Source organism: Ceratotherium simum, chromosome 2 (genome assembly GCF_057802395.1).
Source record: "Ceratotherium simum simum isolate JZ-2026a chromosome 2, ASM5780239v1, whole genome shotgun sequence".
Lineage (NCBI taxonomy): Eukaryota > Metazoa > Chordata > Mammalia > Perissodactyla > Rhinocerotidae > Ceratotherium > Ceratotherium simum.
In genome coordinates this window covers 95,398,944-95,414,422 of record NC_141901.1, presented here as the reverse complement: position 1 = coordinate 95,414,422, position 15,479 = coordinate 95,398,944, and the positions used below count along the sequence as shown (strand labels likewise).

Genomic DNA, 15,479 nt, shown 5'->3' with positions numbered 1-15,479 from the left:
TTAACAAGACAGGAAACAATATGTGTTGGAGAGGATGTGGAGAGAAGGGAACTCTCATACACTGCTGGTGGGAGTGCAAACTGGTGCAGCCACTATGGAAAACAGTATGGAGATTCCTCAAAAAATCAACGATAGAACTACCATATGATCCAGCTATTCCACTGTTGGATACTGTGAGATCTTCTCCACAAAGCTTTGTACCGTTTGCGGTCCCAACACGAGTATATGAATGCTATGCTGTTGCATTTCTGCGAAAGATTTTACCTTTTTTCCTGTCACATAAGCAAAATATGGCATCTCATTTCAATTTTATTTGTTTATTTGTGAGGTTGAGCTCTGTTTATTGACCATTTGTATTTCTTATGTGATTTTCTAATTCATATACTTTGACCATTTTGTTGTTGGATTTTATTGGTCTTAGTTGATTTTTAGAAATTTCTAAAATGTATAGATATTTAGCCTTGTATTAGTTAGAGTTCTCCAGAAAAACAGAACCAATAGGATTTCTATATATCTAGAATGAGATTTATTATAACGAATTGGCTCATAGGATCGTGGAGGCTGAGAAGTCCCAAGATCTGTAGTTGGCACGCTGGAGACCCAGGAGAGCTGATGGTGTAAATTCTAATCCCAACACTGGCAGATTTGAGACCCAAGAAGAGCCAATGTTTTAGTTTGAACCAAAAGAAAGAAATGACTGATGTTCCAGCTCAAGTCAGTCGAGCAACAGAAGTTCCCTCTTACTCAGCCTTCTTGTTCTATTCAGGTCTTCAGTTGACTGGATGAGGCCCACCCACACTAAAGGGAACAACCTTCTTTACTTGGTCTACTGATTCAAATGTTAATCTCATCCAGAAACAGGCTCACAGACACACCCAGAATAATGTTTGAACAAATGTCTGAGCACCCAGTGGCCTTGTCAAGTTGACACATAACATTAACCATCACAAGGCCTAACAATTTATTATGTTTTGCAGATTTTTTTCTCCTTTCCTATCATTTGCTTTTCAACTTTGTTTTCTTATACAGTACAGAAAATTTATATATACACGGTAATACCCTTATACATGCTTAGAAACAAGATGACATTTAAATATTTTGATTTTATTTAGCAAATGTAGCATTGTTAAATTACAAATATATATATATTTCAGGTGACAGTCAAAATTTTAATTTTCTGTATCAAGGAGCAATTTACTAGTGGTAAATAAATAGCTATGACACAGAATGACGGGTTTATTCTCAAATGGAAGGGAAATGCCATTTTAAATGTTATTCCCCATTGTAACTCTGGTAAACAATGACAAGTATAATGTTATAAGGGAGTGTTATCAAGGGATGGTGTTGGGTACCTTCGAAATTTCCACCTTGACTACCACCAGAAGAATGCTTCCAGAAATTAAGTGTATACTAGCCTTCCTCCTACCCATTGCAGGAATATCCTCGAGAGAGAGCTTACAGATATTCTTCTAGTGTCTTGTGTTTTTAGTTTCTGTGAACCACAGCAGGCTTCTGTTTGACATTAGTCACACAGTGCCGATGACTTGTATGTACTACTTTCACTTGTTTCTTACACTTTCTAGAGATATTCTGATTTTTGTAAAAAACTCAAATCATCTAATTTAGATTGTGTTCCAAGTTTTTGAGATTAAACTCAGGCTATCTTTAACAACACCCCTTTTTTCTGGCCACAATTACCTGTGTGTCAGCCAGTTCTGAGCATCTCCTTGGCCACTCCGATCTAAAGGTGCTCTTGTGAACCTCTCTACAAGTCTTCCCTGTGGTCCATAATGTTCTTTCTCCTTGTAGCCATCTATATATTTACAGAAGATATCCAGGATAACTCCACTGCTACAGATTTCAAAAAAACTATGCCACAAGGGACTATCAAAGAGGAATAACATACCCTTTCTCTCTTATGTTCTCTAATTTTTATTAGGCTCCACTCTAATGTTTCTCATTGGCTTTCCAAAAGGTTTGTGGTTTGATCAAGTTTTGTGAATCAGAAGAGGTCCTGGGATATTGTTACCACGATAACTTATGCATTCAGAAAAAATTCTGGATTCCTTGCTGTTTAGGGCTCACTTGAGAGAAAGAAATATCATTTGCTAAGGAAACATGTAAACAAAATAGAACCTCTTTGAACTGATTCAGTAGTTGCTGTGTCTATGACATTCATTATTATGTTTTAAATTTCAAATACTTTTTTGAGGCTTTTAGGCTAATTTCAGTTCAGCCAATTGAATCTTCCATGTGCAGCTAGAAAATATAATAATGCTTTTAATTAATACCACTACATATTCATGGTTTTGTAAAACCAAAGAAATAACCTGTTCTCTTTTTATTGAGATGTTCTGATTTCAGAAACGTGTTAGAAAGATTGAAATCCAAAGGAATGCAATGCAATGAGGATTCCCCTTTGGTGACCTTATGATACCTAACTGTTATCAGGGTGGGCAAAATAATATTAGTCATGTTAATCATTTTTGCCTTAATTTTTGCCCCTGATACCTATTTATATTAATTTCTATTTATAGAAAGGTTTAGAAACCAAACTGTTGCCAGTCATTACTTGTGTATTGTTTGAATATATTTACGTGTATTACTTTTGCAATTTAAAACTACTTTTGCAAATTGAGTTTTTAAAATTTCTATTTTCTTGTATTTTTACATTTACCCTAATCCTTCAAAATTCTCATTCTGTACACATCCCACCTTCTAAATTTGCTTTAAAATAGAAAAAGCAAAATTCTCATAATTCTCATTCTGCATTAGTTTGTATATGAGGCAACACAGCTGTTGGATTATTAGGGTAACCGGTAAAAGAAAGAATTATGAAGAATTAATTATTATTTTATTTTCAAACAATTAAAAACAAGTATCACTTTTGAGGATTTTAGGGATACAGGATTATATCATTGTTCATAATTTTTGTATGCCTAAAAAGTGATAGTTGTTTTTAGTTAGCAGTGGAAGATTCCTGGAGGAAGTCTGTCACTGTGCATCAGTTCTTGGAAAGTGCACTAAGGGCATGTTTAAATGATGTCATATTCCTGAAGGATCCTGGGCAGAGTCAGGAGATCATCCAGCTGTCCTGATGTTGAAGAAAAACCCTTTCTAGAAATACTCAGTAAAAGTAGTGTTAACATTTTGGTGTTATTGTCTTTAAGAAATATTAAAACAGCACTTTAATATTTGTTTGATATTTGCACATCCAGATATTTCCAATTTATGCTGTAAGTTAATTAGAATAATTTTTTTAGAAAAGGAAATTGAAATATTTAGCTATAATTTTCTTTCATTAAAATACAAATATAAGATGTTAGATTAATGAGGGAAATGAAGCATGAATTTCCAAAAAGGAGTGCTAGAGAGTCAAGTTATCTCTATAAATAAGTGCACCCTCTCAAGTGTCACACATTGTACGGGGGGAGATTGAGTGCTTAGAAAGTTAAATTATTACTATTGAGCACTACATGTTTAATATTAGATACTTCCTATTTGTGCCTACTCAAAATGATTAATTGTTTTTCTTTGTGTCTTTTTAATGTCTGTACAGAATTTATTTATGTGATAAGTGCCTTTAACTTGGCATATCCAATTACTCCCTGGAGATTTAAGTTGTCTTGCATGCCACCAAATACAACCTTTGACTTCCTCTTGCCTGCTGGAATCTCAAAGAACACTTCGGATTTGAATGGACATTATGAAGCAGTTGAAGCTAAATTTAATTCAAGTGGTACCTACTTTGCCAATTTATCATCAAAAACAACTTTCCACTGTTGCTTTTGGAGTGAGGAAGATAAAAACTGCTCTGTACCTGCAGATAACACCGAAGGGAAGGCATTTGTTTCAACAGGAAATTCTTTAGTTTTTCAACAAATAGGTAAGTATTTGAATGTTCCAAGCATTAGCCGTTGTTTAACTGTATTGAACAAAATGTTTCATTCTCTGAAACCTGTATGAAATAGACGTCTTATAGATAAGATTCTTGACACATATCATCATTTTATATTAGTAATAAAATTAGGATTCATCATATGACCCAATGAATAAGCCCAGAATTATTTTGTATCCCATAAAAATAAAATAAAAAGGTAATGAAGGGACTCTTTTTACCTATAAATACATTTCTTTTGTGTGTGTGTGTGAGGAAGGTCAGCCCTGAGCTAACATCCATGCCAATCCTCCTCTTTTTGCTGAGGAAGACTGTCCCTGAGCTAACATCCATGCCAATCCTCTTCTTTTTGCTGAGGAAGACTGTCCCTGGGCTAACAGTTGTGCCCATCTTCCTCCACTTTATGTGGGACGCCGCCACAGTGTGGCCTGACAAGCGGTGTGTCAGTGCGTGCCCAGGATCCGAACCCGGGCCGCCAGCAGCGGAGTGCACGCACTTAACCGCTACACCACGGGGCCGGCCCCTAAATACATTTCTTATAGTCTTCTAAATTTGCTTTAAAATAGAAAAAGCACACCTTATTTTTGTTAGATAAAATACCAAATGGCTAATAATACTGTTGAATTAGTTAAATTTTAAAGCATTTATGAATAATGATATTTGTTCAAGCAAGGAATCTCCCTGTAACCAATATATATTTTAAATCAAGGGGTTTTTGTTGTTTAAGTATAATGCATACTGAACATAGCTAGTGTGGTTATTAATTCTGCGTCTGGAAATCTAAACAACAAAATTATTTCCAAGCTTACTGGAAAAGCTAAATAGAGCAGAGTTGGTTGACTGGGCAATATAAAGAGACCTACAGTATGAAAATAAAGGTGTACGTAAGTATCGCACCCTTGTGTAGGTTAATCAGAATTTCTCAGCCGCAACACTATTGGCACTTTGGGCCGGATAATTCTTGCTTTGGGGGGCTGTTCTGTGCCTTGTAGGATGTTTAGCAGCATCCTTAGTTTCTACTCACTAGATGCCAGCAGCGCTAGCTCCCCAGTTGTAAAATCAAAACATATCTCCAGACTTGGCCGGACGTCCTCTGCAGGGCCAAATCGCCCCTGGTTCAGCACCATTGATTTGATGAAAGAAACACTCCAGCTTGTTGAAATCAGTTTAGGAGTAAGGATAAGGCATACATATGCAATAAAATCAGAGATTTAAAACAAGTTAGTAGTGATAACTTCTGATGTCTTCAATTGAGTTTATAGGCATTTAATTTAATTTTAAATGAAGTATTTTTTTAATTTGTAAGAGAATTTAGCCATTCCAGTGATTATTAAATATCCTAAGAGTGAACTTAAGAAGTCAAGGTCCTTGTGATGAGCCTTAAAATGATGAAAAAATGTCTGCACTTTCTTCAGTTATCAAAAGGAGTGATTATGGTGCTGTAGATTTTAATTTTACATCTAAATAAAGGCTCATAATCAGTTACTTCTAAGTGAGTTTAAGTTTTTGTAACTAAAGGTAAGTGGTGATTAATGAGGATTTCCATTTATTATTATGCCAACTAGGCTGTTTATTTCATAGGGCTCAACAGCGTTTCAAAGTCTCTCCCAGCCGGTAATCCTACAGGTTTGGGGAAATGTTAATGTCGCCTCAGGATAGTTTTAGCATTGTTTTAAGTTAGTCATGATTTTCAATTGTTTCTATTCTTGCTTTGTACATTACAAATCACTAATAGTTTAATCTTTCGTTATCAGGTGAGTTTTTCAGTGTGCAGTGAAATATATTTGCATCAGTTGTATTTGGGGCCTGTAATATTACAATATCAGGAATTTAAGATGTGTACCGTAGTCCAGATGTGAATCAGCATGCTTTTATTGGTGAAGCAGACACGTAAATACTGCTCCAAATTTGCTTGTACTTTGATATTTAATGTCTCTTTTCTCTTGGAGAATGAGAATGAACTGAGCCAATAAATTTTGGGGTCTTTTGTCCCTTAAGTGGTTCAGGGTTAAAAAAAAGTTTTAGAAGCAAGAATTGAATTTAATTCTCTTACTTTACGAAAAAGGAAACTGAAGGCCAAAGGGCCTGAATGACATGGGCAGACACGCACCGCTAGTTAGAGCCTGTCCTTTCTCTCTCAGAATGGGCGTGGACGTTGTATCCGAACACTGGTAAATTTAATTTAGCTCTTCTCTTTCACTGACTTGTTCAGAATGTTTTTCAGATTTAATGTAGTTTATTTTTAATTCAGGTGCAAACTGGAACATACAGTGCTGGATGAAAGAGGACTTGAAATTATTCATCTGTTATATGGAGTCATTATTTAAGAATCCTTTCAAGAATTATGACCTTAAGGTCCATCTTTTATATGTTCTGTAAGTATCAAATAAATTAATTTGGACATTTCTACAACACAATTTTTTTTTTAAATGCAAGAGCTTCCACGTACGGAAGTGGGTTATGAGACCTCTCCTACCCTACATCTCCTTTTATATCTGTGTACATTTCTAGGAGGCAGTTTATATATAGTTTTTAATACAATGTTCTTCTCCATTAGGTTTCCTCTTTTCTCTTCCTGTTGATTCAGGTAGCAAGACTGCTGATAGGATAGGCATATGTTCTGAGGGAAGTGTGAACTCTGAGGAGGATATACTGTGGTTGGTTCTGAGAAAGAATGTGGGAGAAAAAAACCCAGTTACTGGAACCAACTGCAGCTACCCAGGAGAAGAGCCTTTGCTGGGGAGATGCTTTCAAGAATGGGAAGCAAAGCAGGAAGGATCAAGTGCCTTGTTCCTCCATCAGCCTTCTAGTGCCCCCAATAGGCAGAATTTAGCAAGAATCCAGGAGGTTTGCAGAGTTCCAGCCCCAGCATGGGAACAGAGTATAGAAGGGTGGGTTTGGAGCTAAGAGACAAGAGCTTAATCACCAGGATAATTCACCCTGTTGGCTGTTTAGCATCCACACACACCTTTCTACACTTGCTTGAACTACTACTTCCCTATAACTTCATGCTTCCACCTAATAAGATGCAACTACACTTTGAACAAAAGGAAATACTCTTATCCTCTCCCCAAAATGGGGGGATGCTATGTCCCAGTTGTCATTGTATCCATTTCTGGGCAACATTTATAGTTTCGATCTCGGGGCAATAATAATTGCTCCTCATTCAATCACAGTCCCACATGAATGAATATTCTGTAAGCTAAATACTAAATTGTAAAGTTAACACCACTGAGAATCCTTATGTGAAATAATAAGGGGAAAGAGGAGATTGAGAAGAGATTAGTTAATATATACAAATATATATACACACTCATACACAAGCACGCTATAAGGAAGAAAATATGCATGGCTGCCACCATCCTCATTTTTGTAGTGATTATCAGGCTGTAGTTAATATTTATAACTTATGTTAGACCACTAGACTAATTCTTAAAGTCACCCCACAGCAGTAGCCCAGCTAGGATCCCGCAGCTGTCAATCTGGACATTGAGTGTTCCTATGGTCATCGTTTCCGCCTCCAATGCTAGTCACTAGATGTTACCACTGATGAATCTAGAAGGCCCTGCTTCTTTGTGCAATTTTCATTAGGGCCAGTGTCCTCAATGGGAGTATGTAACTTGTGAGAACGTGCCCTCGCTGCCAGTGTTTCACCCTCAAAAAATGGTAGATTTTCCAGTCCGATGCTGGGCAGCCAAGAAACCTAGACCAATGTCCACAACAGAAATGACTGAGCTATGAATCCTTAGAGGCCCAGGAAGCCTGGCTGAGGTTGGAAAGTGGGGAAGCTGGAGGCATAACTGGTAGTGTGTGGCCAGGGTGGGCATTGAAAGGATGGTAGAGAATGAGCTTGTTTCTAGTCTATAGAAAATGACCCAGCAGGGAGAAAAAAGTTGAAGATATGGTGGAAGGGGACCCGCTGGAGATGTATGATGGCGAGTGAGTTGGACAGGCAAGTTCCAGAAAAAGAGCGCAGATGGAGGGTTGGTCTTAAGTGGAGGAGGCTCCTCTCAACTTCTTAGTGTTGAGAGAAGAAAAGAATCATCCCGTGGGGGATGAAGATATATTTGAGGTTTGGGGGAGAAAAGTTCCTGCTTTTTGAGCAAAATGGATTTTAGTTCAGAGGTCAGAATTCCTTTGCAAAGTAGCACGTTCCTGTGATGACGTAAATACTTTGGATGGTGATCAAAAACTTACTGGGTGCCTTTGAGAGAATTTCAAATATTATTAGTGGGTGAGAGCAGTGTGCTCAGTTTAAAAGCTCTGTAACCACATGTAAGGATTTAAATTTTGTTACAGATAGACTGTATTTATGTCTTGAGCCCTGCATTTTCTGAAAAAAGATATATATGAATATATCAAAGCGTTATAAAGTGGCATGGTAACTTAGATGCAGCTGAGAATTTTAAGTTCAGTTTAGTCAGCTAAGTAGTCATTGTTCTATTCATCTGACTGATAGGACTCAGAAAAATGAGAAAATTATGATAAATTAACTAGATTTTCGACTTGCTCACATGATGAATTTAGCAGATTTTTTTGACTTGACTTTATTTTGAACTTAGGTTTCTAAAACTTGTCATAATTGCATACAATTTGAGAAACGTTCTCTTGCCTTTTTTCTGCCACATTTATTGTTCTTTTTTCTGATTTGGTTAATATGTCCATTTTACCAATTGTCACATGCTATTTCTGCCTTGAATTCTGTTTTCATATGCATCTCTGGGCAATATATCTCCAAATAATTTAAATAAGACTCTTCAGATCAGGAGGAAGAGCTGGCCGGTATAACAAATGAGACCTCCATGGAAGAGAAAATCCATAATGGTGGTTACAATAGAAAAGTTTTTAATCAAAATCGCCTTCTCTGAACATTAGAGAACTCACGAGAGAAATCTTTCAAATGCTTCCATGTGTAAATAAGTATATTTTTTAAAAGGAACTAAAACTTAGTATTTATAAGGGACTTAGAGCCCTATAAATACATCCCTTAAGGGAAAGCATTATTTGAGCTCAGGTATTAGTGTTTATCAGAGAATCCAAAGGAGAGATACCATAGAAATGTGATATTTTGGAACTGTTCTAGACATTTTTATCTTAGACCTAGAAAGGAAATCCTCTTCTTCCTTAATTAGGTGCCTACTGTGTACACCAGGCATAGTGTGGGGAACAACGTTAAACAGCTCAGACTCAGTCCCTGCCCTCCTGTAGCTCTGAGTAAAGACAAAGAACATAACAACAAAGTTGAAAATGCTGTGGTGTCATAAACACAGGGACTTGTGGAAACATACATAAGAAGTATTCACCACCCCATTTTACCACTCCCTTTAAAGAAAACCAAGTTTTGAACTGTGTGACTACATCATATCTTCAGAAGTCAATATAAAAAGGCAACAAAAGTGGCTTCTGGCGGCCAGCCCCGATGGTCTAGTGGTTAATTTGGTGCGCTCTGCTTTGGTGGCCTGGGTTTGGTTCCCAGGTGTGGAACCACACAACTTGTCTGTCACTGGCCTTGCTGTGGCAGTGGCTCACATTAAAAAAAAAGAGGAGGATTGGCAACAGATGTTAGCTCATGGCAAATTTTCCCCAGCCGCCCCCACCCCCCCCAAAAGGTAGCTTCTGGCCATGAGGGAATAATAGGGTCTGGGATTACTCTTCTGTCATGAACAACTAGAAAACTTGATAAAATGTGGGAAACATCTATTTTCAGATACTGGACAAAGGCAGAACAGAACTGTGATTCCTGAGAGAAGAAAACAAAGTGAATCCTTTATAACTCACGCCTTCTGGACTTGAGGCAATTTCCAGAACACTGGCACAAGGCTGGGGAACTCAGACAGAGCCCAGAAATGTTGCTGAACTGAGGAGATAGAGATAGGCATTCAGAGTGTAAGGGGACTCGAATCCATGGGGCAGAGTACTGGAAGCAGGGAAGTACACAGAAATTAGCAGTGGGGTGCCCTTCACTCTTTGGTTGAATACCCATCTGGCCATGATGTCGGGTAAGGACTTCTAGGAAGAGAACAATTACCAGGAGCTGTAAGCTAAACAATTCCCAGAAGTCACACGGGGCCAGGAATTAGTCAAGTTTCACCAAGTAGATTGGAGAGACCTTGAAGAATATCAATGACATTCAGTAGAAACCCCATAATAGTCACACTTTAAAAGTGGGGCCGAATTAGCCCTAGAGTCAAGGCTACTCTATACTATCCCCAAAAGAGCTTGAAAGAAACTTGAAAGGTTCAAACTGGTACCCAAGTAACTGAACTGACTGCCAGAACAAAAGCCAACATTCTTTGAAGAAAATAATACAGTCTAACACTCAAAAATGTAATGTTCACAATGTCTGGCATCCAGTTAAAAATACTAGATATATGAAAGAACAGGAAAATGTAACATAACCAGGAGAAAAAGGAAAATCGGTCAATAGAAACAGCCCCAGAAATGACAGAGATGATAGAATTAGCAGACAAGGACAGCTATTATTAATATGCTCCACATGCTTGAGGATATAAAGGAAAACATAAATATAATGAGGAAAGAAATTGATGATAGAAAAAAGAACCAACTGAAATTTTTAGAGAAGAAAAATAATGTGAACTGGGACGTTTTAGGAATGGTGTTATTCAATCAAGAAATATTTAGTGTGCACAGGACACGGTGCTGAGCTCTGTGAGAAGTACACTTTCCTTCCTTCCTATCAGGATGGGCTCATGGATTCTTGTTTTATTTCACGGGCTGTAATCAGTTACTATCATTATTTATTTTGCTGCTCAAATTGGTCCCTTATTTGGCCAGTGGGGACTTATTCAAGCTGCCCCTCTGTCCTTTTAATGTGTCCCCAACATTTTTTTGAGGACTTCCTTACTTTCTGGCACTACAAGATATTTCAGGTTGATTTTATACTTTTCCTGCTATCCCACTGGAATCAGCCATTTCTCCAAGGAGCCCTAATTCCTCTTCATTGGAGAATGGTATTTACAAAGCGGTATCTGGGGGCTACATGCTCTTTGTCACTTGGGTGGCATTGTTTCTAGGCCATCTCATCTACAGAGCTAGTTATATGTATGTATACACACCATACACACACGATGTGTATGTATGATATAAACAAATCTGTATTTCTCTCTCTCTGTGTATATACATATATTAAAAGCATGTGTTCATGCTAATATCTCTCGTTCTAGTCTAAAACCACAGGATCCATTCTAGCCTTCCTTTTTTTTTTGGAACCGCTTTCTCCAACAGTGAGAAAAAACCTGGCTTCCCTTTCCTACAATATATTACCTATTTGCTCAGTCCTAGAATATATGTAACGTAGTTTTGGAATTCTAACCTACATCACTGTGAAAAGCAAACATGCTAACTAGAGTACAGTATTTGTTTAGACTCATTTGTCTTTGCCAGCTAGAGGTCACGTGGTAAAATACTATGTTGCAGAGTTACTTTCCCCTTCCGCTCTGCCCCAGCCCCGTTGTATTTATATTCTTAACTTGATATACATTAAAATCTGTTTGTTTATGTTTGCATTCCTTTTTTCTTCCTCCCTCCCATCCTTGATTTTCTATTTGTTTGGTAATATCTCACATCTGAAGAATACTTTGTGTTTTACAAAATGCGTCTGAAACTTGTCACCTTGATGAGATTTATCTAGGTCAGTACTTCTTACCTGGACCCAATTCACAAGCTCTGGGATGGAGCTCCTGGTTTGGGGACCACACTTTGAGAACTGCTGATCTATGACACGTTAAAAACAGATTCCTTAGCCCCAGACCTGCCGGCTTCTCCATGGAGGGTCCAGGAATCTATTTTCAACAAGGCTCCGGGTGATTCTTACGATGAGACTGGTCCGGGACACTGACCTGGGCTTGGAAATTATTTGGGATTGCCAAAGTAGATTTTTTTGGTAATATTTGTATAGATTACCCATTCTGAGATTTAAAATAAGTGACTTGATTAAATGATATAGAAAGCTAATACTAAATTTTCCAATTCCTCTTTATTGGTTCGTCCACTGTATTTTGCTCTCAGTTTATGTCATAGTCAGGAACTTGGATGGCACCTATTTGGTGTTATTTCCATGATAATTTAGCATAGATCTTTGCTTAGAGAAGTTTGAATATATTCATAGAAAAATTTTCTGGGAACAAATAATTTGACCAAAGGTCAGAGGACAGAATGTCCTTTCTATAAACCACTGTGGCTACCAAAATGAAATTTCAGTACTAAATACTTATATATCTAACTTCTGAATAGAAAAATTGCCCAAATGGTAAAATTTGCAAAGAAGCCAAATTTAAAGTTTATTCGACAAATTTTTCTTTTACTATTTTCACTTTCAAGTAAAGTTTACTGACATATAGAGAGATTAAATAAACAGTGGCACTGAATTTGTATGTGTGTGTGTGTGTGTGTGTGTTGGTAAGGCATAAAATATTTTACTGCATAAAAATTTTTCAAGAATTTCAGAAATTCTTAAGTTTTGGATATTTTAAGCCAATGAATCTCTTTCCTATTTTAAAAATTTGATCATCATTTTAATCCTTATACTTTAAAATTATTAAATTTTCAGAGCATCATTTGATGTTCATATATACTTAAACTTTTGAAAGCCTTTTGGAAGGTAAAAGAAGTTCTTAAGCTGACTTTGGCAAGTAACAAGGCTGGTATATTCCAGATTCCACACAAACTTGGAATAACTTCTGTTCTCACAAATATGAGAAATATCTAATGTTTTCCTCAAGGAAAAAACAATTTGAAATAATTCTGTAATTCTCTAATATTCTGACTTATAGAAATATTAGCATGATTCAGATTATAATTATTCTTTAGTGGTGGCCGCTAATGTCTTTATTAATCCCCTAAATAAAATGGCAATGGTAGCAGTGGCATTTATCTTGTGATAATAAAGCATCTTGGGTGTCATGAAACGAGCACTGAGCATGGACGCACGGACTTGAGATGAGTTCCAGGTCTACATTCTCTCTGAGCCTCGGTTTCGTCCTATAAAGTAGGTGATATTAGTTTCCTCATAAGGTGGTTTGAAAAATTGAATTAGATAGTGATCCCCAAGGTGTATTATGTAAATTGTCAATATGCTACATAATGAAATTTGATGATATATTTAATGTAGTTTCTCTATTTTTGTGTCCTTTGCCCATCAGGTACCCACCAGTGGGGAGGATAAATGTTTTTGGCCTATAGCTGGGATTGAAACATTTTCTCTTAAAGGGCCAGATGGTGACTATGTTAGACTTTGCCGGCCATACTGTCTCTGTCACAACCTTGTAGCCATGGTTAATACGTAAATGAATGAACATGACTATGTTTATGGACACTGAAATTTGACTTACATATAATTTCCATGAATCACGGAACATTCTTCCTCTTTTTCTTTTTTTAAACCATTTGAAAATGTAAGAAACCTTTCTTAGCTCACAGGCTGTACAAAAACAGGGGTATTTGGCTTGTGTGCTGTAGTTGCCTGATCTTTGCTTAGAACATTCGAAAATTAGTTTTAGATTTATTCTTAGAGCTTCATAATGGGGTTATCTTTTGGGGTGGTTTGGGAAATTTCTAAATGGAGATGCTTTTTTTAAAAGAACAAATTATGAATTACTATAACATGTATAATATAGCATATATACTATATAATATATAGTCATTATTATGAATATATGCTATACATTTTACTTTTTGTGTATATTGAAATTATAAAGAAAGTGAAAATGGGATTGATTAAATAGAACCCACAACCATGAAGCAATAGAGAAACCACAGAGTTAATCTAATTGGCAATCAGCCTTATTCTGCAAACTTCCGTTGTATTTAGAAAAGGATGGCATTGGCAAGGCCATCAAAAGTAAGACGATGTAATTCTAACTTTCCTTTTTCTTTTAAAAAAGAAAAATATCACTAGAATTTCCTATTCTTTAAAAAATTTTAATGGAGAGTATGTGTCCTGTTTTCTGTTCAGTTCTATTTTTGCCTTAAAATTTGGGAGTTCTTCAGTCAGGGCATGATACCCTGCAAACATGTTTCTGACATAAAATACCACAATTTTTTCAATTTGTTCTATACTCTTTTAATAAAAGCTTTTATTTTAATATTTGCAAAACATGTAAAAGGCATGGCGTGATATTGTTTTTAAATCTCATTTCATTGGCTTTGTTTAAAGATTTAGGTAAAATTGAAAGTGCCTCCAATTTAAAACAATATCTTATGGGTGTATAGTACTTAAAGTTTTCAAAAACACTTTCATGTAATTGTCTCTGATATTCACAACAACCTTGTAAAGATAGATGGTGCAGGCGTTTTCTGTTTTACCGATTCGGGAAACTGAGGCTCCCAAAGATGAACTTACTTGTCTGTGCTCTTGTGGCTCATAAACAGACAGAAGAACTTGATTAGGTCTCAGTGTTAGTTTAATGTGCTTGTTACAATAATGTTATCCCTTACACAGCACCCAGTAGACTGCTTTGCACATAAAAAGGTTTGTAAATGTTGTTTTCCGATTGATTTTTTAGGACTAAAGTAATGCTAAAGTCTATCTCAGGAAACTTGAAAATCTATCATAATTCAAAACATTTAATACTTGTGGGGTGTGTATAGTCAGATTAGGGTCCATATCTTTCATGTTGTGTTTATGTCTAAATGCTTATGTATAGGCTAGTTAGCACAGTTTTGAAAGCAACACTTTTTCTATACTGAATTTTTAATTAGTATATTTATCACTTGCAGTTTTTTAAAAAATCATATGGTAAGTGTATGTTTAGCAGCTTAAGAAATCACCAAACTGTTTTCCAAAGTTGTGTCATTTTACATTCCCACCAGCAGTTTATTAGAGTTCCAATTCTTCAACATTCTTGTCAATACTTGGTATGATTAATCTTTTTCATTTTAGCCATTCTAATATGTGGATAGTGGTGTTTCATTGTTGTTTTATTTGCACTTCCTGAATGACTAATGATGTTGGGCTTCTCTTCACACACTTATTTTCCTTCTCACATCTTCTATGGTAAAGTGACTGTTGAAATCTTTGCCTATTTTTAATTGGATTGTTTGTTTTATTATTGAGTTTTGAGAGTTCTTTATATCTTCTGGATACAAGTCCTTTATCAGATACAAGATTGGCAAATATATTCTCTCAGTCTATGGCTTGTCTTTTTGTTATCTCTCATAGTGTCTTTCAAAGAACAAAATTTTCCATGTCTATAAAAGTCCAGTTTATAAATTTGTTCTTTCATGGATCATGCATCTAAGAAATTTTTACCTAACCCAAGGTCACAAAAATTTTTTACCGTTTTCTTCTAGAAGTTTCGTAGCTTTAGGTTTTACATTTGGATTGATGATCCATTTTGTAGTAATGTTTGACTCTGGTGTGAGGTATGGATTGAAGATTTTTTTGGCATATAGATATCCCATTGTTCCAGCACAATTTATTGAGAAGATTACCCTTTCCCCACAGAACTGCTTTTGTGCCTTTGTAGAAAATTGGTTGTCCGTATAGGTGTTGGTCTCTTTTGTTTCATTAATCTGTTTTTCTATCTTTACACTAATACTCCATTGGCTTGATTATTGCAGT

The 15,479-nt window shown here is 36.2% G+C and overlaps 1 protein-coding gene across 2 annotated transcripts in view; it reads left to right on the top strand.

Annotated features, from left to right (window-relative positions):
• The window catches only part of LOC101387308 (leptin receptor), a 77,072-nt gene that overhangs the window by 21,367 nt on the left and 40,226 nt on the right, over positions 1–15,479 (top strand). For both annotated transcript variants that reach the window (XM_087449347.1, XM_087449340.1), the window contains exons 4-5: positions 3,560–3,886; positions 6,150–6,273. In XM_087449347.1, the coding sequence (XP_087305473.1) occupies positions 3,560–3,886; positions 6,150–6,273 (451 nt within the window). The remainder of the gene's footprint in view (positions 1–3,559; positions 3,887–6,149; positions 6,274–15,479) is intronic.